Source organism: Coptis chinensis, chromosome 3 (assembly GCF_015680905.1).
Source record: "Coptis chinensis isolate HL-2020 chromosome 3, ASM1568090v1, whole genome shotgun sequence".
NCBI lineage: Eukaryota > Viridiplantae > Streptophyta > Magnoliopsida > Ranunculales > Ranunculaceae > Coptis > Coptis chinensis.
This window is the reverse complement of record NC_141458.1, coordinates 93,873,338-93,898,497: the sequence shown is the minus strand read 5'-3', so window position 1 is coordinate 93,898,497 and position 25,160 is coordinate 93,873,338. Positions and strand designations below refer to the sequence as shown.

At 40.3% G+C, this 25,160-nt stretch overlaps 3 protein-coding genes and 1 long non-coding RNA gene across 5 annotated transcripts; 2 read left to right on the top strand and 2 right to left on the bottom strand.

Moving 5' to 3' along the window:
• Positions 1–9,573: 9,573 nt before the first annotated feature.
• On the top strand, positions 9,574–16,268 carry PHOX1 (Octicosapeptide/Phox/Bem1p (PB1) domain-containing protein / tetratricopeptide repeat (TPR)-containing protein). 2 transcript variants are annotated; one of them, XM_086603417.1, is made up of 4 exons: positions 9,574–12,056; positions 12,158–12,408; positions 12,971–13,056; positions 15,717–16,268. In XM_086603417.1, the coding sequence occupies exons 1-2, from the start codon at positions 10,091–10,093 to the stop codon at positions 12,304–12,306; spliced, it is 2,115 nt and encodes a 704-aa protein (XP_086459543.1). In that variant the 5' UTR covers positions 9,574–10,090; the 3' UTR covers positions 12,307–12,408; positions 12,971–13,056; positions 15,717–16,268. The 2 variants fall into 2 exon arrangements, with proteins under 2 accessions (XP_086459543.1, XP_086459544.1); XM_086603418.1 differs by lacking the exon at positions 12,971–13,056 and having other exon boundaries at positions 9,598–12,056.
• Positions 16,269–18,239: 1,971 nt separating this feature from the next.
• Positions 18,240–19,023, top strand: LOC147511752 (F-box protein At1g70360-like). The gene is made up of 2 exons (XM_086598552.1): positions 18,240–18,597; positions 18,749–19,023. Exons 1-2 carry the CDS (start codon positions 18,240–18,242, stop codon positions 19,021–19,023), a joined length of 633 nt encoding a protein of 210 aa, XP_086454678.1.
• A 538-nt stretch (positions 19,024–19,561) lies between these two features.
• On the bottom strand, positions 19,562–21,176 carry LOC147511751 (uncharacterized). The gene is made up of 3 exons (XM_086599419.1): positions 20,095–21,176; positions 19,874–20,002; positions 19,562–19,789 (listed from the first exon to the last, which is right to left on the bottom strand). Exons 1-3 carry the CDS (start codon positions 20,491–20,493, stop codon positions 19,784–19,786), a joined length of 534 nt encoding a protein of 177 aa, XP_086455545.1. The 5' UTR covers positions 20,494–21,176; the 3' UTR covers positions 19,562–19,783.
• Positions 21,177–22,258: 1,082 nt separating this feature from the next.
• On the bottom strand, positions 22,259–24,923 carry LOC147511750 (uncharacterized). Its single transcript, XR_015217063.1, has 3 exons — positions 23,835–24,923; positions 23,633–23,705; positions 22,259–23,248 (listed from the first exon to the last, which is right to left on the bottom strand). It is a non-coding gene; the product is annotated as an uncharacterized LOC147511750 (long non-coding RNA).
• Positions 24,924–25,160: the final 237 nt, after the last annotated feature.

Below are 25,160 nucleotides of genomic sequence, written 5' to 3'. Positions count from 1 at the left end.
TGTCGAGTCGCGTAATACCGACCCTCTCCGGATCGGTGATGAAATAACGCCTTAAACGCTTATATCAAAGTATGCGCCCGGTGGTCGACAAGTATATCAAGTTACAAGAAAGTTTGCAGTCCAGTGGTTTAGCCGAGGTCCAGGAGGTGGCAGCAGTTTATGATCATACCCCGCGTGCCAAAAAGCGATCCAGTCGCCGGGTACCGGCGAGGAACTTCGGCAGGATAACAACAGAGAGTTCACTGTCTTGACACGCTCCCCTAGTTACATACTGGACAAGATCCAGCGAGCCTCATACTTCCGCCCAGATGTGAGGCAACCAATAGATCGACCCGACAAGCCATACTGTGCATTCCACAAGGCAAAATGCCACGAAACCAATGCGTGCGTTGGGGGCTTAAGCACTATCTCCAAGACCTTGTCGAAGCTGGTCATATTAAACAGTACACCAAGATTTCTGATGGTGATTTGCGTCATAAGCTCATGGCTCGCCGGGTGCGCAGTCGATCTCCACCTCGCCGTCACCATCAAGGCCTTCCAGCTCGCCCCCACAGTAGAGGACGTCCCAGAGATCGTTCTCGTCACGAGCGAAGACAACACTCCTCAGATCGTGACAATGCTCGAACAATTCACATGATTACTTTCCCCGATGATTCTGTCACTTCATCTAGAGAGAAAAGACGTCGTGCCGGCGCCCTCCAGGAAGTGTATCATTTTACTTCACAGAGGCCGACCTCAACAAGATATCATTTTTCCTCAACAAACGACGAACGACGCAGCGGCGCGTCCCACGTCAAGATCAACGATTGGGCCGGTAAAGCCGTCGTGATCGACCGGGGGAGTTCATGCGACATTTTATTCTATCACACCATCAAAGAAATGAGTTTGCCCAAGTCGGGTTCTTATAGATCCGATTGCCCCCTTTATGGGTTCAATGGCTCGGGGGCGACCCCGTCGGTGATATCATCCTCCCAGTATCAGTCGGATTTAAATAGGACAAAGTCAGCTGCAATACACGCTTCAACGTCCTGGACATCAAGTCGCCCTATAACGCCATACTAGGGCGGCGATGGATCCACCAAATGCAAAAGCCGCATCGGCCAACATTGCATCAAGTTCTCCGTTTCCCAGGCCCCAGAGGAATGATGGAGCTCAGAAGCAATCAACTGGAAGCATATCATTGTAACCAAATCTTGTCAGCAGGTAGGAATGACAGTGGACCAATCCACACAAGCAACGAGCCCACCAGTTATACCATGGCTAAAGATCTGATTGCCGAGGTCAGAACAAACAAATCCAAGCAACACGTTGGGGGCTCCAGTAAGAAGATGCAGTCGCCTATGTCCACCCCAGAAGTAAATCCAGCCATTGTCCCTCCATCAGAACGGATCCCAGAAGTAGCGTCAGTTGATGTCAATACAGTGGTCACGCCCCCAGTGGACCCCTCCACCATTGTTACCTCATCAGTTAGCATCCCAATAGCTTCACCGCCATGTGTCGCACAACAAATCTCCAGTCAGACAGTCACTCCAGCCCTTGCTATCATGGCCACAGACGCCATTCCAGTCCCTGTTCTCGTCACCACAGATACCGATCCAGTTCGGCGAATAAGTTCACTCTCCCTGTTATTTGAAATGTCACCACACGAAGAAGCGTCGCCACCCAAGCCAGCACCTTACCAGGTCGACAGAGAGCGGGTGAACTTAGGAACTAATAATGATCCCAAGTTTATGTATGTAGGGGCTAACCTTGACCCCACACTCAAGGCCCAACTTGTAAACTTTTTGGCTATGAATAAAGATGTTTTTGTTTGGTCGTATATCGATGTGCCCGGTATAGACCCTAGTGTAGCATGTCATCGATTAAATGTAAATCTTAATGCTCGACCAGTTCGCCAGCGACCTCGTCGGTTATCCCTGCGGTTTCAGAAAGCCATTAATGACGAGGTCGACAAGCTCAAGCAAGTCGGTTTCATCAGAAATGTGGACTATCCCGATTGGATCGCCAACATCGTTGCGGTCCCCAAAAAAAATGGAACAGTTTGCCTGTGTGTCGATTTCACAAATGTCAATAAAGAAACACCAAAAGATAGCTTTCCCTACCCTCGCGATTGACCGACCGGGTCGACCAACTGCACTGTGGGCATGAACTTCTTTCCTTTATGGATGCGTATAGTGGATACAAACAAATCCCACTCGCTGAGGAAGATCAAGAGAAGACCTCGTTCATTACCGAGCAAGGAATTTATTATTACAACGTCCTCCCGTTCGGCCTTAAGAACGCCGGAGCGACATATCAGCGTCTGGTAACTGACATGTTCCAGGACATGTTAGGAGAGACCATGGAGGTTTACATCGACGACATGGTCGTCAAAAGCAAGAAAGCCGGCAACCATATTAGTCACCTTGAGCAAGCGTTATCCAGATTGCGCCTCACTCGAATGAAGTTGAACCCAGAGAAATGCCTCTTTGGAGCGTCCTCTGGTAAGTTTCTCGGATATCAGGTGTCACAGCGCGGGATCTAAGCCAATCCAGACCAAATCCGAGCGTTCTTAGACATGCCTGATCCACAGACGAAAAAGCAGATACAGAAGTTATCAGGCATGGTCGCTGCACTTAACCGATTCATATCCAGGGCGTCCGACAAATGTCGCCCGTTCTTACAACTCCTCAAAAAAGGCGAACAGTTCTCATGGAACGATCAATGCCACCAAGAATTCGCCACTCTTAAAGAATACCTCACCACGCTTCCTGTTTTAGCCAAACCAATAGATGGAGAAACACTGGGGCTATACCTGGCAATATCAGACTTCGCCATCAGCTCAGTTCTCTTCAAAGAGGAGAACAACTCAGAAAAGCCAATCTACTTTACAAGTAAAATGCTCACACCAACTGAGAAGAATTATTCTTTCCTTGAAAGAGCCGTACTTGCATTGTTGTATTCGGCAAGAAAATTCAGGCCGTACTTTCAAGCACATCCGATCAAAGTACTGACCGACCTCCCCTTGAAGAAGATTCTCCACAAAGAAAACAAGACTACTCGTATAGCAGTATGGGCCGAAGAGATCGGTGAACACCATATGGAGTTTGTACCTCGCACCTCTCAGAAAGGTCAAGTCGTCGCTGATTTTCTCGCGGATTTCCCTGTTAAAGACCCACACTGGGAACTAGAGATGGAGCTCGCTGTCGACAAAGAACATGTCAAATCAATCTGGTCTCTCTTTGTAGATGGCTCTAGCAACCCTAGAGGGAGTGGCATCGGGGTCGTCTTAGTGTCCCCCGAAAGGATTATGATCGAAAAATCAGTTAGACTCGACTTCGCATCTTCCAACAATGAGGCGGAGTACGAAGCATTGATTATGGGCCTTCGTATGGCGCTACAGCTCGGTGTGCAAGAACTTCAAGTCTTTAGTGACTCGCAACTGGTCGTTCGCCAGATTGCTAAAGAATACACTACTCATGAAGCCCTACAGCTCGCATCAGATGCACGACCAGTATACTTCCCTGATCCAACACGCTTAACGCCATACGCTCTTATAAACGAGAACGCTCTCCGCGAGCCGACAGCTCTCTGGAGCTTACAGGCTCCATAGCCTCTCCACTTCTTGTCACGTCGAGGACCTATACTTCTAGGATCGACTAAATGAGAATGCTCTCCGCGAGCAGACAGCTCTCTGGAGCTTACATGCTCCATAGCCTCTCCAATTCTCATCACGTCGAGGACCTATACTTCTAGGATCGACTAAACGAGAACGCTCTCCACAAGCCAACATCTTCCTGGAGCTTACAGGCTCCATAGCCTCTCCAATTCTCGTCACGTCGAGGACCTATACTTCTAGGATCGATTAAACGAGAACCCTCTCTGCGAGCAGACAGCTTTCTGGAGCTTACAGGCTCCATAGCCTATCTAATTCTTGCCACGTCGACGACCCATATTTCTAGGTTCGACTGAACAAGAACGCTCTCCGCGAGTAGACCGCTCTCTGGAGCTCGCAGACTCCACCAACCCATCCCAGAGCCGCGTTCGACAACGATACTACACCCTTAGAATCGACTATACGAAAGCGTTCTCCATGTGCTTCACGCTTATACAGGCCCACGTGTTCGGATTGATTAAAGCACCCTTTTGAGTATTACTTCTAAAACTCAGGCAATGCACTTCGGTATTAACTCGATCCCCTACTTCGGGACATCTCGCCTACTCCTAGCATCTCTGCTCTTATAACACGATAAACAAGGAAGACAGCGCTAAGCACAATCAGATCATGTTTCTAACTTAAATTTGCAGCTCCTCAGTTATTCCATGCCACATGCATAATAAGCAAGACGTTAGCTACACACAAGTCAGCAGCAATATGCATTCGGAACATAACCAGTAACAATATGTGACCAATCGCCACAACAACTACATCCACCGATCTGCTGGGATTACCCAGAAAATCCAGAGCGGTGTCTATTACAAAATTAACAAAGTATCAAACTGCCACTTCCGTGGAAACCAGTTCTCTGAACCAAAATGGCGAACTACTCAGGCAAGCCTGAAGACACAGCTCTATTGTTAACTCTCATATAAGAGAGGAGAACGTAAACAACACTTACAATTTCTTGCTGACAGAGACAAAGACAAATCACATCATCAAATATCAGTTATGACATGCTTATCTTCTGGTGCCGCGATAGTAGAAGCCGTGTCCCAGGTAGATCTCAGCATCACACGCATTCCCTGCCCGTGTTCCTCACTTACAGTCGCTTTTTTCAGGGCGTCATACTTTCCGTCAAAGCGTGGCGAGGGCATTAGCTTTGGTATCGCCCATTGCTTTTGCGCCACCTTATGACATTTTTTAGTATAAGCAGTCACTACAGCTAATTCCCTTTCTAGCTCAGTCACATCAGTTACCAATACAACATTCTCAGCAGTAACGTTCTGGTACTTGGTAGTCATCACTTCCAACTTCCTCTTGTCAGCCCCCCACGCAGCTCGCATACACCCTAGCTCGACGTGAGGGTTATCATCAGTCTCGGTGTTTTGTACAACATCTTTCAACTTATCGTATCCTGCAAAAAACTGCACGAACGAAGTTAAAGAATCAGATTGCTTTAGAACCCGACATAACAACCTAGTGCGTCATGAACTTACCAAACAAGCGGCCATGTCCATCATCCCCAGCAGTGTCTCCATGTCCTCATCTTTCACTTCTGCCTTATCACCATACATCACGATTCCCTTCAGAACGCTAGTCGCTATGGGCGCCGAGTGGAAGTTACAGTCTGACCGTTTCACCATACGCTTCTTCCCCGTCTTCCCCATGTAGTAGAATTCGCCCCCCCATCCCACATCGGGGGCGAACTCTCACCAGCGGCCGTAGGCGACCTTGCCTCGGGGATCAGATCGCTCGGCCAGCGTGGACGATCGATTGTCGCCTACCCGCTGCGGTGACCTAAACACAATGCCGCCAGCTGGACGTCCAGCCCTCCTAGGTCGTTTATGATCCTTCGCCTCTACAGCAGCAGCTTTCCTCTTACCGCGATCACCATGCACGTGAGGTTCAAACTCTATCCTCTCCATTATCAGAGGAGACATTTCCCTCATGTTTTCTTCTCCCCTCGTGTATGGACAACATCTCCCCTCGACCTGACGTACTGGCCATGCCACCTTCTGACCTAGATCGGGTATTACCCTCATCTACCCTAGCTCCCTCATCTAACTCAGCCTCAATGCCAACACTCACTGATTCTTCATCCTCATACTCTCCACAACTTAATGATATTTCCCGAACCTCTTCCGATCGAGTATCATCAGACTCAAACATTATAACGTTTCATTTTTATCAATTACTCACGCTTAAACACTACAGCCTTACACTGCCCTACCTACTTAACAAATCGCACTTGAAAGAGAGGAAAGCAAATTGAAAATGGAAAGCTAACAGCAGCATAAGCACTCACCTGAGGAACCCTAGCTTGCGCTTTTGCGGAAGAAGAAAATAGGAAATACCTTTTTTGGTTGTCCCAAATTTGATTTTGTACAAACCGCCCGTTCAGTTACCAAGAAGTTATGATTACAGCCTATGCTCTAGCCCGCACACGTGTCCCAAGGACCTGTCTTTTCAGCAGTTCCGAATAACGCGTGGCGACACGTTTCTTCGCCAACTGCTACGATTCTGTCACGTGCCAATTACGGAACAACTTCCCTTTCCCGCCAAATCATTATGCCACAGGATTCAAAATTTGCGCCATCTCAGTCAGATCGTCCACCGCAGCTCGCTCATGCTCCACACGTTCTTCCATTTTTCTCTCAACAGATCGTTTCTTGCCACATAAACAATCTAGGGAGAGGGGGCTGTGTAGGGGAGTGATATCCTCATTAAAGATTATCACACACGCGTGAAGCATAAGCGAACTCAGGACAGCGACCTCCAAGACCGATCTGTGAGCAACTCCCTTGTGAAGACATACGCGCGCAGCATAGGTGAACCCGAAACATCGACCTCCAAAACTGATCTATGAGCAGCTCCTTTCATGTAGGTGGTATGAACTAAGATATCTCAGTACGAGCACATGGCCAGAGACAGAACGACTCAAATAAGGTCACCACCAGGGGTAATCATTACCAAAATCTTACTTGTATTTCCCACCACCGGGAAATAGGGACTACCACACCAACTCCTAATCAGCACACGACTTATACCAAAACTAGCCCAACACTCATTCACAATCTCCACCTTACACGTGTGCAGGTAGCACACGTGCCTCTAGGATTGAAATTTCACAATCCTATAAATACCACCTATTTGAACTACGTGAGGCCTGATTCCTCTCTCCCCTAGAAAATCAAGAGAGGATACGTAGGCAGCTCGCTCATCAGCGAACTCGGTCTCTCCAAAAAGTCTCAACATATTCCCTTCTTTCTACGATCTATAAAGCAAAACCAAAGCACCCCTTTACACACATGAAGGAACCAATTATGGCATACAAGATTAGCTCTTTGCCTGAACCAATTCTAAGAACAAAGGGTACGGTTTTACCCCTAAAAAAACACAAATGGAAAAATTAGTGAGAGCAACATAAATATCATGAGAAACTAAAATGCTAGGAATACCGTTTCTACTTTCTAATATGATATATTTAACATGTCATTCCTTCTTTAAAAATGTTTTAGTGGGAGATGTATATAAATCTCTTCATTATGTCAATATCTAACATTTTGTCATACCCCAATAACCGCCTCAATCCAACAAGGTGTCCCAAATTAATTTGGACTAATTTCAATAGGAGTAAAAAAACAAAACATAAAAATAAAAATAGTCTTCTAAATTATCGCATTTGTCAAAATTTGATTTTGATTTTTTTTTTCATTAGGTTGGTACGTATGGCTTATTCAAATCAAAAGTGGGTGCTTTCATATTCATTCATGAGAGAAATATTACTAAAAAGGGGGCTTAGAGAATAAATAAATAATATATATTTATAGAAAAATAATATCACATTCTTTTCAATTACAAGTTGGAAAATAATACATAAAGTTTCTAAGGTTTAGTGTTTTTCATGTTGTATTCTTATTCTAATAAATAAAAGGAGCTCCTAAATGAAATTTAATGAGTTATTTTGTCCTCAGCTATGCCTAATAAAATAAAATGTAACATATATATTGTAATATTAAAGGTCCTACATAGGGTATTTTTCGAGCTCTGTTAAAATTCCACGTCATCTCCTATTAAAATGAGAATTCCTACCCTATTGAAAATGGAAATTATATCACTTTTAATTACAATAAATTAATACAACATGAGAGGTGCTATTGTCAAATTATTTCTTTTGTTAGGTAGTTTTATCAAATTAATGCATTTCAAAGAGAGAGACGTTATAGTGAAATTGTTATCCAAAAAAATGTTATAGCAATTTCCAATAGCAACAATTTCTATACTTTGTATGCACAATAGGGAATTATAGATTGGCACCTCATAGGCAAAACCCATAGAAGACCCACATTCTCCCATGTTTTGTTCCTAAGATCCCACACACATTAACAATCATAAATTGTACGAGAATACATACATACACTTGTAACAATTCCTAGAGATTATTCATAATTATTGCACAAAATAAAAATAAAAAATGCTTACTGCCAAAATCCAAAACAAAAACCGAGCAGCAACTTCACATTAAAGGTTACAAAAAAAAAATGCAATGGGAAAAATAGTGAAAACCACATAAATATAAGACGAAACTAATGAAAATGTTAGGAATATAATATAGTTTATACTTTCTAATTTCTAATTATGATATTTAAGGTTATTCATTTTTTAAAAGTTTTAGCGAGAGACGTAATTTCGTCCATTATGCCCAGGTCATCAAAAAATAACAATGTTAACATTCGAATGTGTTGTTTATAGGGGTTAACTAAGTTTGAGTAAGGGTTATAGAGACATATGTTAAAAAACACTTAAACAAACTCAAAATCGTAGACCGTTTATAAGTTTTATATTAACCTAATTTTTCTATAGATATGATCTCCTATCTATTTTAAACATTATCACGAAAAATAAAAATAAAAACTATATAAACTTGCTGTATCAAGAATATCGTGAAAACGAATGGTCCACAATTCTTAATTTGTTGAGTATATATATGCAATGAGGTTATAAGTTTAGGATTTGAATAATTTGTTGTGACCGTGTTTAAAACTAGTATTTGCTCGTGCCGTATGGCACGATATATATGGCGATCTTGAGCCCCGACGATCTCCCCGTGACGGCCACCGGATATGCGGCGCCGGTGCCCCAATCGCGCGATCTGCCCTCCTCCCCAGATGCCACACATATCGCAAGATTCGGCCGACGCAGCGATCCGCCCCGTACTATAGATACGTGTGCCTTCGGTGTCTCGACGCCAAGATCCGCCGCCCCGACGACACGGATATCGCACCACAGACCCACGGCGCCGACGCCCCAGATTACTACAAATACAAATATGCCTTCAATTCTCGACGAATCCACACTCAGTCCACAGATATCGTGGCGCGCCCCATAATACTAAAGAATTCCAACTAAAGTCCAACTAAAAAAACTCCAATCGAAGCCCGACAAAAAAACCCAACCGAGTCCACTAAAAATTCTGCCTCATTTGTTGACTTTAAAAATGATGCAACACTTTTGTTTCACACTATTAAACAACCCACTTATCACTTCATATGTAGATCCAAAGTTTATCTTTTTTTTATTATATAGATATAAATAGTTGGGAATACAATACGGTTTCCTGAAGACAAAAGCACCTTGTTCGATTATGTTCAAAGAGTATCTATCCGGTAGAATATGGCTCTAGGACAAACATACCAACTCCCCACTTGTCATTTCCTTATTGTTATCAATTACCACAAAAGTGAAAAAATATGACTATATCCAGCCAATAAGAAACCAAGAACAAACCCACCTATCCTCCTTGAAAAAAAAACAAGAGGCACACAGGATCATAAACTCATCTTATCAAACGTCCCCCAAAAACTTGGAACTTAAGGAACTGCGGGTCCCACCGAATATATGTAATAGCAAAAAAAAAACATTTGTAATTTTTGTTTGCCAGCTTTTGTATTGTTCACGTCAAGCACAACAGAGAGACGAGGGGAAAAAAAAGAACCTTACCAAAAATTCCCAAAAAGCATAAAAAATAGTTGGTTTTGGTTCACAAATTCATAAAGTTTCTATCTTTGCAGCTGGAATTGCAAAAACAAATTCTTCAAGATAGGTTTTTAAGGTTCATTTGTTTATGTTTGTGTAAAAAAGTTTGCATGTTTTGATTGGGAAATGAGATTTTGTTTATCTACTTGAAATTTTGGAGCTTGTTTGTTGTAATTGGGTTTGTTTGTTTGCATTTCAATTTGTTTGTAGTTGTAGAAAAAAAACAAAAAAAATTGGTGTAATTTTGTTGAATTGGAGAGAGTGGAGGTTGCATGGTTGTTGTGGATACATGTTTTTGATTTGATTAGAAGATAAAGAAGCTCAGTCTCAGAAGACAAGAGACCGATTTTCTTTGGGCTATTGTTTTAAGTGATTTTGTATTGAATTTTGGATTTGGAGGATTTAGGATTTGCAATGGGAAAGCCAAGTGGGAATAAGAAGAGAACTTTATCAGACAAGTCGAATGATGGGAGTTCGAAAAGTATGAGTCCGAAATCATTCGATGAGGATACTGCAATGTTTATTAAAATGGCCCAAGAGTTGAAGGAAGAAGGAAACAAGTTCTTTCAGAAGAGAGATCATGAAGGTGCCATGTTAAAGTATGAGAAAGCTATTAAGTTGCTTCCGAGAAGCCACGTAGATGTCGCGTATTTGCGGAGTAATATGGCTGCTTGCTATATGCAGATGGGTCTTGGTGAGTATCCTATGGCGATAAATGAATGTAATATGGCTTTGGAAGTCCAACCGAATTACAGTAAAGCTCTCTTGAAGAGGGCTAAATGTTATGAAGCTTTGAATAGGTTGGATCTGGCCTTTAGAGATGTTGATTCGGTCCTCAGCTTAGAGCCGAATAATCTCACTGCACTAGAGATTAAAGAAAGGGTTAAAAATGCACTTGAGAAGAAGGGTATTAATATTGACGATAATGGATTCACTCTGGCTGCAGAGTACACCGAAATTCCTTGTGTGACGCACCCGAGCAAACCAATAAAAGAGAAGACGAGAAGGAAGAGGAGCAGCAAAGTTGTCGAGGATAGGAAAGTTGAGGATAAGGTGGTTGTGGAGGAGAACAAGGGTAAGTTGGTTATAGAAGAGAATCTTACTAAGGTTGAAGATAATCTCAATGGAGTCAAGGAAGAAGAAGCCACAACGTCTGTGAAATTGGTGTTTGGGGAGGATATAAGATGGGCTCAGCTACCAGTCCATTGTAGGGTTGAACAGCTGGTTGAGACAGTTCAAAATAGATATTCGAGCTTAAAGGCTTTTCTTATAAAATACAAAGATAAAGAAGGTGACTTCATAACAATAGCATCCACTGAAGAGCTGAGATGGGCTGAATCGTCTATTGAACCACAGGGTTCTCTCAAGTTATACATTGTAGATGCTAATCCTGGCCAACCATTAGCTGAGGGAGTACAGAAGGAAGGCAGGGGGAAGATGCGTGAGATGAATGGAAATAACATCCTTGAGAATGGTAATGTAGGAAAGGGCAAGAGCGCAGAAAAAGGATCATTTTGTATTGATGATTGGATTATCCAATTTGCTCGGGTCTTCAAGAATCATGTTGGCTTCAATTCTGATGCGTACTTGGACCTTCACGACCTTGGGATGAAACTCTACTCGGAAGCTATGGAGGACACGGTAACCTGTGAAGAAGCACAAAATCTTTTTGAGATTGCAGCGGAAAAGTTCCAAGAAATGGCAGCTCTAGCCTTGTTTAACTGGGGAAATGTTCACATGTCCAAGGCGAGGAAGAAGGTCTTCTTCACAGAAGATGCTTCAAGAGAAATCGTACTTGCACAAATTAAATGTGCTTATGAGCTGGCTCAGAAAGAATTTATGAAAGCTGGAATGAGATATGAAGAAGCTCTGAAAACGAAACCTGACTTCTATGAAGCTTTTCTTGCTTTGGGGCAACAACAGTTTGAGCAAGCAAGGCTTTCATGGTATTATGCAATTGCGAACAAGTTTGATTTGGAGACATTTCCTTCCACTGAAGTTCTTCAGCTTTTTAACAATGCCGAGGATAATATGGAAAAGGGCATGCAAATGTGGGAGGAGATGGAAGAACAGCGTTTAAATGGACTCAATACACCAGATAATCTTAGTAACCAGATGCAAAAGATGGGGTTGGATGGTCTATCTAAAGATATAACGGCAGAGGAAGCTGCAGAGCAAGCTGCAAACATGAGATCTCAGGTCAACCTACTATGGGGTACTATTCTTTATGAGCGTTCTGTTGTTGAATTCAAGTTAGGGCTACCAAGTTGGGAAGAATGTCTTGAGGTTGCAGTTGAAAAATTTGAACTTGCTGGAGCTTCTCCCACAGACATAGCTGTTATGATAAAGAATCACTGTGCCAATCAAACTGCGGTTGAAGGTAGCATATCATATTCTACACACAACTTTTGTTAATTAGAATAGATTTCTTCTATCACATAAAAGTGGAGTTAAATGCTGAACGTCTTCTACTTTTTACAGGGTTGGGGTTCAAAATCGATGAAATAGTACAGGCATGGAATGAGATGTATGATGCGAAAAGGTGGAAGAGAGGGGTACCATCTTTCCGCCTGGAACCTTTGTTCCGGCGCCGTGTTCCAGAATTGCATCATGTCTTAGAGCGCTTGTGAACAAATTTTCTTGGTGGATGTTTGAACCTTTGCTATTTAAGCAGTCGTAAATGCATTTCACTCCTTGTTGTCCAAAAACAGCACCCGTAAGAAGTCCGACAGGTAATTCCTTTACTCTTTCATGATTTAACTACAAATATTTGTGCTCTTGGTGCCTTAGTATACACTCAAGGAGCTCAAACTAAACGCTTTTAGAATGTGAAAAATCAATCTCTTCTTAGAGAAGTTTCACTATAATTACCTGCTTTTGTCTTCCGCAGTTCCTATGCAATACATGTGGTTTCCTATGGAATACATGTCTTATGATTTGATATACTTGCTTCACTTCTGAATTGTCAGTACAAACACTGCTTGTACACAGTTGTTTTGGTGTGCCAAAGGATCTGTTAATATTTTTGGAGTGGGAACTAGGAAGTGGCAGCTCTGAACAGATTAGGTGGAGATCAAATTGACAGATTGATAGTGCTCACGTCATTGTCATGTCATTCTCCAAAAATAATGATACAGATTCATAGTTGTCAAAGATATAAGATTCATATATGGGAAGATATTCGGTTGAGGAGGAACCCCTCATGGATTTTTATTTTAGCGATTTTATGAATCTGAAAAATAATATACAAAACACATCTAATCCGGGATTTCATTGCCATGTCGTACATGGCAGTTTTCACTTTTCAGAACTGAATTGAGTACCTTGTATGGTGATGGACTTTCTGGATAGGAGTCTTCAGGTTCATATTCAGTAGGAAGGTTAGTATTAACTCTTCTTCTATTGTGCTAATAACTGGTTATCAAATGTTGAGGACACACACTGTAGATAATATCCAAGATATAGCTGGACGAAATGGTGGAGTGAAGAAGTATAAAGTATTCAGTTACGATGAAGAACAGTGTAGCTTTCAGAACTGAACGGGGTAGTTGGTATGATGACTTTTGTGAATAGAGTCATGAGGTTCATATTCAGTAGGAGGATTACTGTCCTGTTCTTGTATCATGCTAATAACTGGTTATCAATTGCACACACACTGTAGATATTAAAAACATATCCTGCCACGCTGCCGAGTAGGGGCTAGCCATCTGGCATTCTAGTTGGATGGAATGAAGGGTGAAAAAGTATGAAGTGTTTTGTTGTTTGGAGGGCCATGAACGCCTGTATAGCTCTAGAACCCGCGATCATGCACACATGCCCTGTCACGGCAACACGCGGCGTCAGGAAAGAATCTTCATTGAAGGGAATATTTAGATAGTGACCCACGCGATCAAGAGCGGTTTTGTGACCTTGCCAGCTATCTCTAAAGCAGATGCTCTGTTATCATGTGTACTATATGTGAGCCTTTGGGAAGGTATAAATAGGCAAAATAGCTCCTTCAGACACTCATTTTCCAACTAAGATTTCACTGTTTCCCTTTAACTCTTTGTCCTTGCCTTTGGTGTTTTGCCTTCTGTACTCCAGATCACTTCTTCTTGGCCATCCCTCTACATTTTGTCTAAGTTCATATCCATGCACTCACACCTACTCCCGTACACACACAAAGAGACTATAGCAGTTGCCTATGCGTAGGACACTTGCCGCTACTTTTACTACTGCAAACAAATTTAGCAACATGTTGGAGTGCGGTTGGCATGTGGAGCATGCTTTACACTGCACATATTTATAACATTGAAACAGTAAAATATGTTATACACATACATTTATAATTTGATCTGTTGATTGGTATTCCTCAGCAAAGCCTTTCGGAAACAATTGTCAAGAACCAATTTGTAGATAAATGGTTATTGGATTGTGAAACTTAGATATCGAATAATCAACAAAAGCAGCACAAATATCTTTGTCTTCGTCAGATGCATATTGCTTTTTTTTTATCACATTTTGCACTTTTTCTCTTTTGCCTTTGTCATCCATACTCATGTTACGTACTCTTACTATGCTGTAGAGTGGGAAAATGAATCTCCACCTTCAGTAAGTAGTTACACCTTATTCGATAAAGTAGGAGCCTTCGGCGAGCCCTTGTATGGTCTGGGGAGGCTTACTTGTCTTATAGTTTAGCTGCTTTATCCGTTTTTGGTTTCATTGCTTGTTGTTTTGTCTGGCACATCAAGGAGAAATCCACCTTTTGAATCTCAGCCTTTATGTATCTTTTCCCTTTAAGTCTGTCTTTTTCAAAAAGACTTCTGGATGGTGGACAGAAGAAAACATTTTCTTGTAAGGTTAGACACCCAAATGTGTGTGATAACTAAATAAGTAAAAGGGATTAAATGATAACGAAAATATTTGAGATATTGAAGAAAAAAAACTGTGAAAAGGTACCAGCGAATGACTTCTGGAGGAGGTTCTAACTGATTTAAACAGATTTCTGGGGTTGAATGTTACAACATTTCAAACGGGATTTGGGTAATAATACTAACTAGGAACTACCCTTTGAAGAGGTATGTAGTAAATGTGAAATACGGGTGCACTGTGCAGGTAACAGAAGGTAACACATTTGAGTCTTCAAACGCTTTGGGAAAATAAAACTATCTTCAACTTGTTGAGACTTCTGGATTTTTAAGCAGATGAAGAAAAAGTGCAGACTTGACATCTGATCAGTTGGTCATAAAATCTCAGATGATTTTGTTTAGAAATGTACTTAGAACTAAATATGTAAGTAGATGTAGGTCAGGAATATTGGATGTTAACTTTCAAGTGCCGAGTAACTAGTGAACTTTGCTCGAGCTTTCAGTTCTCAGAAAAAAAACATAATTCTTAGAGAGGAAGTAGTTGTTATTTACACAATTAATTAGACACTTTTTCTTGTATCTTCAACTCTAATGTAGCTTTACAGTGGTGCCAGGAAAAAAAAAGAAAGAAAAAAGAAAGAAAGAGAAAGAAAGAAAGAAAGAAAGAAAGAAAGAACGAAACGAATGAATTTAACTGAATAAATAATGTGAAATAATACTTTCTAAGTTTCTAGAAATCCATCTCAGTTGGATTTAGGTTTTCTTTATACGTCCTCTAGCTGCCTATACATAAACATCTAGGTTTACTTTTGAGAAATTGTTGGCTTCTATATCCCCTATGCTAGAACTAGTTGTTAACGCTCTTTGGGCATCTTTCGTTTTTATGCTGATGTTATGTTATGCATTTCAAGCTGGTAATCTGATACTATTTATGACGAGAATGCCCGTTACGTATATACACTTCAAAATGGAATACTTGTCAGTGTCGGGAACACCATTTTTAAACCGAATTGTGTTCATGCTGTGTCTGTGTAATATGTCTAGAACGTTTAATTGCATGTCTTCTTTTCTCCTATTCTTGTTCGTATGGTACTTTCCTGTGTTGATTCATACAGTTGATTGTATATAGTTTTTGTCTGAGCTCATCTTAAAGTGTTTGCCCTTGAACCATTTTACTTTTGTTATATGTGCAGTTTTCTTTCCACGGGTCTTCTGCCTCAGCATCTGTTGTTTTCTCCGTAGAAACACAACAAGATGAGTGCTGATTCTGTCCGTGTTTAGCCTCGTCATACCATTTATTCTTTATCTGGGGGACAACAAAAGTTTATCAGTTTCTTACAATGATACGAAGAAGCAGAAATTTGTTTTTGTTGCTTTCTGCGTGCCCCCATTAGTTTCAGAGAGCATAGTTTTAAATAGCAACTAGAAAGTTCGTGTTTTATTTTTTGTTAACTACCATTTGTAGCGATATATGGCTTGTATTTTTGAGTTTCAGATAGCTAAGAGCCTAAGAGAAAAAATGGTTATGTAATTATTGGTAAATTATACTTCTGTGGATGTGTGACATGTTGTCTTCCAGGTCTGTAATAGATAAATAGTGTATACTGTCACTAATTGTGAGTTTTGCAACTAGAAAACTTGCTGCCTTTACTTGTTCACGTTGCAGCTTTACTTAGCTGGTAATTCAGACAATTTGTAAGGTGATCCTGATTGTAATACCATTTAAGAACTATTTTTTTTATTTACTTCTAAGTATCTTTCTCATGAGTCCTGTTTGGTATATGGATTTTCTCTAATACAAATTATTTTGAATACTTAGCCGTCCCATAAGAATGTCATAAATTCACATGCAGACTCATAGGGCACAGATGGATAGGGAATGGAGTGCAGGAACCTCACAATAAGATGAAGTGCAGAACTTATAACTTGCTCTGCAACCTCAAGACTAAGAGCATCTCTAGGTGGTGGTAGTATTTTCGTCAAATTTGAAGGTGAAATTTGGAGAAATTGGATGCAAATTTTAACCAACTCTAGGTGGTCGCAAATATCGACTGCAAATTTTATTGTAGGGGTCTACCACATGCACCATTGGTAATGTCGCGCGTGCCAGTACTACTGTCGCCGAGATTGAAAAAAAGAAAAAAAAAAAAAAAAAAAATCCACGCGATATTTCCAATGTAACGCCCAAATTGAAAAGGTCAAAAAAAAACCCCACGCGACATTAGGAGTGGCACGCGACAGTACCACTGGCGCGGTGTGCTGGTCAAAGTCAAAAAAAAAATTGGGAAAAATTTGGGGCGACATTTCCACGGTCGCTCTGCATCCGAAATCCCAAATTTACGAAAAAAGATGCTGCTAGGCAGGTGATGCGACCGAATTTGCTTCCACCTAGAGTTGGATTTCCGCAAAATTCCGAGTTTTAGAAGCAAATTTGAAGAATTTGAAAGGTGATACTACCACCTAGAGATGCTCTAACCTAGCCATCAACTCCGATCCAGCTTCTGAGCCCATAGTTCACCACAATGTCTAGGAACCTGTGGCCCTCTATTGTGCAGTGGACCTCCAGTTCACCACGATCTCAATTCAGTCAATTGTCTCCAAATTAAGTCCTGGCACAAATGTTGCTATGATAGGTGTATTGCTAGATGGAAAGATAGACATCCTGATTATTTACCTAAGCAGGGTTATGAAACATGCTTTAGAACGTGTAGAGCAATCTTGTTCTAAATCTTTATTTAGTGATTGTTGAAACAATTATTGATACACTTTCAAGATGCTGAATCTGTCTAATTTATGTGGCAGATGTACCGAACTCTAGTTCTCCATATTTTGCTATATAATATCTGTTATACTTGTACAACACTTTATACCAATAACATAATAACAGAATCCCGACATATTTTTTTACTTGATTAATTCTCTAGCTAGATCATGTAAATGAAGATCTCTGATAAAGAACAACCATCAATTTATAACCAGTTTGAATAATTTTACTAGGAAGATTTGGTGAAAGCTTCAGCTAGACTAAAGCTAGGTCTAATCCATTCATCATAGAAGCAGGGCAACCACAAGTTTAGCATGCTTTGAATAGACGATTGAACTAACTGAATCATCCATTCCCTCATGAGAAGTTGATTTTGTGAGAGATGGAGTTGTTCTTACCTGTACCATGTGCACGCAGTTTGTGTATGACATGATGGAATAAGCATTGCGCCCGATCAACATTTTTAGTTTAGGATGTGTAGTATTATTTTGTATCATAGTATTTTTTTTTTGGTAAAGATCATAGTATTTACTATTTACATAATTAAGCAACTAATAATATATACACCACTGGACACTAAAAACACATACACATAAATTACTTCTTGTGTGTTTTTGAGTAAAGCGGGGAATTAGGGGCAGTTTGTTACTTTCCAGTCTGAAATCTGATTAGATGATTTGAGAAAGAAGTTAAGTTGCGTGCTAACATGACTCTTTACGACGGAGATTTGGATGGAGAGAAAACTCTCCACGAAGGGAGATATATATCTGATTGAACAAATATATAAGCGTGGAAATAATAGCTAGACCCGACTCAATTTCTTTCTCCATTAATGAATCAGATTCCGAGTCACTTTCAGACCAGAAAAACAACTTAACATATATATACATGAGTGTGTGATTAATATCTAAGTTATACACCGTACGTCTTCTGTTTTATATTCTTAGGAAAGATGGAGTCGAAGAAAAGGGAGAAGACTGAAATAGCTACTTTTATTAAGAAGGTTTATAAAGAAGTTGGACGTAATGACAATGGCCATAATGCCAGCGAAACTGACACTATTTTCATGGTTTCTGTTCATGCAGTTCTTTTGGAGTTCGGGTTCGTTTGTGTTGATCCTTTACCACAGAAGAAGATAGATGGGTTTCGTCTTCCAGAAGGATGGACGTCGAGACTAGGATACGTGCGATATACCGTTCCCGATCTTGTAGGCGTTGGTGGTGAAGTGTTGGAAACAGTCGAATTCAAGTTTCAAGCCTTGGGAAAATTCGTGATTGTGTATGGGTCTTTAAGCAAAACCCTGCATTCAGGTTGTGTTTGGATAAATTACGTTTTGTTCCATCATTAAATTTTGTGTGTAAATCGAGGAAGATTGGTTCTTATAAATCGTTTACATGAAAGTCAAGTTTTTAAATTTTGGAGGTTGGTAAAGGATAAACTTGCGTTGCCTGGTTTTAATAGATCTGTGTGAGAAAACTGGACTGATTCTTCCTCCATGCTTCATGCGCCTTCCAACCGATCTCCAACTGAGAATATTAAAATTTCTTCCAGGTGCTAGCATTGCCAAGGTTAGCTGTGTTTCTTCTGAGCTTAGAGATCTGTCATCAAATGATGACCTGTGGAAGCAAAAGAATGTAGAGGAGTTCTGGAAGGATTTAGTAAAGTTGCCATGGGGTCCCCTGGATACGTGGAATGGTCATTGGAAATGTAAGTTTAGATTAAATATTATGGATTAAAGAGGAGGATGCGGCGCATAAGGGCATCTCCAATGGGGGTGAGTGAATTAGGATTTTACACTTCTAATTGATCCAACGAAAGTAAAAAAAAAAAATAGATTTTAAATACCAATGACCCCGATTGGATAGAAAGAGACGTTTTCCGAAAATTATTTCCAGCCCCTAAACATCGTATAAAATTTGATGGAATTTGGCCACCATCGTTATCAGATTTTATAATATTTTATAGGGTTAACTAGAAATACCAATACCCCGATTGGATGTGTTTTCCTTCCAGCCCCTAAACATCGTATAAAAGATGGAGGGCCACCATCGTTTGAACGTTTTTAAAAACAAACACGGTAAACTTTTTGAACGTTTAAAAAACAAACACGGTATGGTTTAATGTACTTCTGTTTCTTTAGTGAGATTATGGAGTGAGAATCCCTACAAGTACAACTAATAACGATAATTATAGAATAGAAAGCAAGAAATTGAATTAGTTGCGGTAAATCACTAACAATTAACAAGATTGTATAGATAGCAGCAAAACTATATCATCCAAAACTTTTAGTATATAAATTTCAAAATGGGGAATAACCTTGAATTACTATTCGTTCATTCATAGTTTCAGTGTAAAAACTTGATTATTGACAGGTTACAAGCACATCAAAACATTCTAGTCCACAAAAGAACCTATAAAATCCTTAGCTTACTGTTTACTGCGCCCTTTACAGCCTTCGATAGCTTTGTAGCAATTGCTGTCCGCACATTCCCCAAGCTATGCCTGGATACATGAAGGAACCAAGAATAAGACATGCGAAATTTAAAAAGTATCAAAAGCAGCATTCAGGCTAGATCAGTGTATCACCTGAACATATGACCTCAGAAGAACCACCATAACTGGGAGGAAATCACCAGCAGCAAAGAGGTTAATTCTATGTTCCATTTTCATTGTTTCCTCTATGGTCGTAATGATCCATGTGTCATTTTTCAAGATCTGCAGTACAATTAAAAAGGTTGGTTAAAACAAAATGGTATGGAATTTTTAATAGTTATTGTCTTACAAATCAAAGCACCAACAGACCCAACCTGATCTCCAGCTATCTTTGTACATTTACATAGCAGCCTTTCAATTGCTTGTATGACCCTAGCATCCGCCTCATTGAGGGTTTTCAGCATCTCTGTAGTACCATCATCACTCCTTTTTCTTAGATCATAAAAGTAAGCAGTAGCGACTTCTGTCAATGTTTGCTCGTCCTTGAAATCAACTGATTCTGCTTCTTCAATAACATCTTTGATAGCCTTCAATTCAGACCTAGTAGCCCTAGTGGACTTCATCAATTGAATAACGTCTTGTCGCTTCTCAAGGAGTGTTCCAAGACTTTCACGGACATGTTTGTCTCTGAGATTCCAGTTATCATGACAGAGCTCCCTTATATTCAGCAAACTTTTTATATAGCTCAAGTGTTCACATTTTTCTTCCAACATACCCTGTAACCTATGAATATTACTCTGAACAGTCTGAACAAGTTTTTCTCCCTGATCTTTTCTTTCTTTTCTCACAACTTTCCATGCTTGTAGTTGTTCCTTACTCGAAGGACCTGACAGTATCCAGTTCAATAGAGCATTGCTCTCGAATTCCCTCGCCTTTTTATGATGAGTACCAAGAGACACACATTTTGAAGCATCTTCTTTACCTACTACCGACTCTCCTCCCAGTAAGACACTATTTGAGTCGCCATCAAAAAGAAGCCTCTCTTTAAGTTCAGTCACAGAGATCTCAATGTTAAGTATGTTGGGCGATTTCACTAGAAAGTCACATTTCAATCTAGTTACTTTCTATCCCAAATGATTTCAACTTGGAATCACACCAAAGAAATCACTCACCCAAGACTTTGGTAGTTATCACAACAAACTCAAACAAGCAAAACCACTAATTTATCATCACCCATAACAAACAAATAATAAATAAAAAAGTAAATAATGCAAAGAGACACAAAAATTTAGGTGGTTCGATAAATGTTACCTATATCCAGACAAGAGCTGAGTTTCCTTTATAGTAAAGATTGGAGAGTTTACAAGAGGTAACAAAAATTAAGAACAAGAGGCCTCACTCAAACCCTAGCTCAATAGAGCTCCCACAATATCCAAGAAATGAATCTCCCAAAGTTGTCTCAAAACCCTATTTTATTTCCTTTATATAGGTACACATAGAAAAAGGTGAGAAAATGGGCTTTGGGCCGAAATTTTGAAAATTAGTGAAAATTTTGGAAGGCATGAGTGCAGGTCGGCCTCGACCAAGCTAAATCGAGTGTGGGTCGCCGCCTCCAATAACCGGTCTTGGTCGCCTCCTCCAAAGCCAATGTAACGCCCCGAGACCTAACACACATCTCGAGAACATAGAGTTGAATCTCGAGGCAGTCACTATAACGATTCTACTGAAATTTCGGCAGAGTTTTCTTTGTTTAATCGACGTTTCGTATACTACAACCTGTCATAACCTGGAAATCCCAACATTCATTCTTCCAACAACCATATATATATACAAATCTACGTTATACACAACAGTGATGTATATACATATATCCACAAAATGTTTAAGAGTATCGGTTACTCAATTACATCGAGTATACATCAAAATGAGCGGAGCTCTCTATATACAACTAAAAATGAACTAGACTATCTCTATACAACCCAAAATATGAACTTGACTCTGTCCCTCGTCAAGCATGGGGGAAATCACCCAAATCCCCATACCCATCATCATCGGTGGTAGGGAAAGTCTCCTCTGCAACTGGCTCGTCTGAAATGTTAATATAGGATGAGCAAACAACTATGCCCAGTAGAAACGCACATAGCCAATAAATAGGCTACTTATAGCAAAACATTTAAAACATGCAGGTTTTTTCTATAATAATAATCAAAATATCGTGACTATATAATAAATCACTAGCTAACATCAATTATATTGGCATCCTTCTTTAATATTCAAAATAGAGTTTTTCATAATCATCACACAACTATTGTGGCGGCGTGATCCTATTCGAAATGGTGGTAATACGACCGGTTTTCGACCCGATCCACAGGCATATCTCGGTTCAAGATTTCCCGTGTGAACCATGCACCATTGTTTTTTCGATTTTTACAGAGAATCGAAATGCCGTTGTTGTGTTCGTAGACACACAAAATCCCCAAAGCTTTTAGGGCTCGGTGGGCCCTCAGAACCACGACCCTATACTGGTCGCCACCTAACTTACGATGGTCAACCATTCTACGACTGCAGACTGCTCAGGATCCTGACACACATCCAGGAGTGGATTAAACTCTTACTCCTCGCGTATAAACCTCATCAAGGTAAGCATGTAACCTCACACAAGCTAAGCACCATACAACGTGACACGTACAAGCATGGTTATCTAGAAAAGTAGAAAAGGAATTCCCGGACTACATCCTGTGATACATCCCTTTCAGGATGGCCCACCACCTCGAAAGGTGTACACCACAGTTGGAATCCTAAAACGAACTACCGTCTTCGAAAATGCGACAACAATTCCTTCTTTATAGGAATTCACAATTCCTTTTCTAAATTCCCCCGTGATAAGCATAGTAATATATATATACTCATATTACCGATTATTTCCAAATACTATAGTTACATATTTAGATTTTCCTTTAAAACTGCTGGTGCTGTATGTGTGAGTTCATGGATTTCCCCTAATCGATCACATACAACCTATGACTCCCAAACGGGCTAGTCATAGTAAATGACAACCGATGATTCCCAAACGGCAATCATCGTAAATAACAACGAAACTCTATCCCGGGGACAATCCAGAACCTCACACATAGTTACAAACAATCGGGTACTCCATACCCACATAACAAAATCCATCTCTCTCTCTTCCGGAGACAAGAGACGACAACCCTTCCCAAAACCAGTTTTTTTTTCTCTTTTAACAAAGAAAACAATCTCCGCTACCCAGGTTTCGCAAAACTCATTTTCACACGAAAGCTATCCATATATTTAGTTTTTATCAAGGAAGAATACAATGCAAAACATGAATATCACATATACATGCATGATTGATAAGTAACTATCTTTTTCAATTTAAAACAATCAAATCATGCATGAAAATAAGCATGTTATATATTGGTATGTAAGTTCCTACCTTAGCAAGCTCCGTTCTCCTCAAGCCCCTTAACCGAATCAAGTCCACTTAACCGAATCCACTCGTATTAACTCCTATAACATCATATGTATACGTCGGTTATTAGAATAACCAACGAGAAATTTTTATCTAACGTAAGCCGAGAAGAAATCTCGACGCTACGAATTTGGTTTCAGGTATCTTTTCCTATAACTCATCGGCGGTGGCTACAAGCCATTTCTAGCATTTCAAGTTACTTACTCGATTGTGGTTCTCAGTAGTCATTTACAGCCACTATAGGGCCATGTGTCAACGCCAATCATACCACTTACAACTTCCCCACCTCTTTGATTCACATTACATCTAGCAATAATTACGGTTGTGCTCCTTCCTAATCATTCATTAATCGACCTAATCCTAAACAAGTATATAACTAACCTAAATTCTCTAAAATAGATTAAATATATCGAAATCCTTACCAAGTCAGTAAGAATAGCTCCTTAGCTTTCTACTCCACCAATTTCGCTCAACTCTAGCTTCTCCAAACTGCTACTGCCAAAATTCAACAACCCCAATTCAATTAATTACATCAATACACCCCCAATTCAATTAATTATATCAATACACCCCCAATTCACCGAAATTGAGTTTAAATCTCTATTTGAGACGAAATTAACTCACCTTTCACTATGATACGCCGCAATTCCAAGTAATTTCGAATCCTCACACTTGACTTTAGTGGTTCTAAGGATTGGGTGTGAGAAATTTTTGTTTGGATCAATGAAATTGGCGAATTTGGGTTTTCTCTCTCTTAGGTTTTTAAAGGTGGGCGAAATGGAGAAGAAGTAGAAATTGAGTGCGATGGTTTTGGGCGATTTTTATTTTATTTTTGTCTTTACATGTTAAGTTAATTAAGGCCCAAGCCCACGATATCTAAATTAGGCCTAAAATCATAATTAAACTTCTAACCACTAACTAATTTGACTTAACGTCGTAATTATTTTTCGGCTCATCAAGCTTAATTTAATTTCCTACATCCTATCCCACCGCCTACTATAATGATAATCCACTCATGCATGTAAGCTGTTAAATCGTGCTAGCTTCGAACGCAGAAAAGCCGCTAACCGACATTTTGTCAAATTTTTCGCATATGAGTTGCTTACCTAACGTGGCTTATGAGTCGGAGTTAGGTTTCATTAAGTTATGTAAGTTTGAAATGTAAACCCGACCGACCAAATACATAATTCTCCCTAGATTTGATAAGTAATTTACGAAAATACCCTTAACGAGAATTTGAGTCTTTACAGCCAACCAGGGCATAGGTCGCGCTCCTCTCCAAGCAGAAAAATCATGAATGCGGCATACGAACACCGGAGCAAAGCTCGACGGTTCCACAACCCAACAATTTCCCACTTGGAACCTTCGAGATTCTACATACACATCACATCTCAATTGTAACAACTCAATCCAAATCCAATTTACTAATGAAACACTCGACTCATCCATTATGGTCTTCAAGCAAGAAGACCCACCGAAGTTGAACACAACTTCAACTTCTCAGTAGGCACGGTCTTAGTCAACATATCCTCCGGATTCTCACTCCCTTGGATCTTCTTAAGTGCCAAAACCTCATCCTCCAACAAAGATCGGATAAAATGATACCGGAGACCAATGTGCTTGGTCCTAGAATGAAAGGCGGAATTCTTAGCAAGATGTATAGCACTTTAACTATCATTGGGTAACACACTTCTCTCTTGCTTAATCCCAAGCTCTTCCATCAATTCTTGTAACCAAATCATCTCTTTGTTTGCCTCTGTAACAGCCACATACTCTGCTTCTGTGGTAGACAAAGCAACGATCTTTCAGTGGCGAAATCCAACTTCATCGCTGCGGTAGCACCTTTGTAAAGACATAACCAGTAGTGCTTCTTCTACGATCTATCTCACCTGCAAAATCGGCATCCACATACCCTTGCAGGTTCACAACACCCCTTCCATGACATAGGCA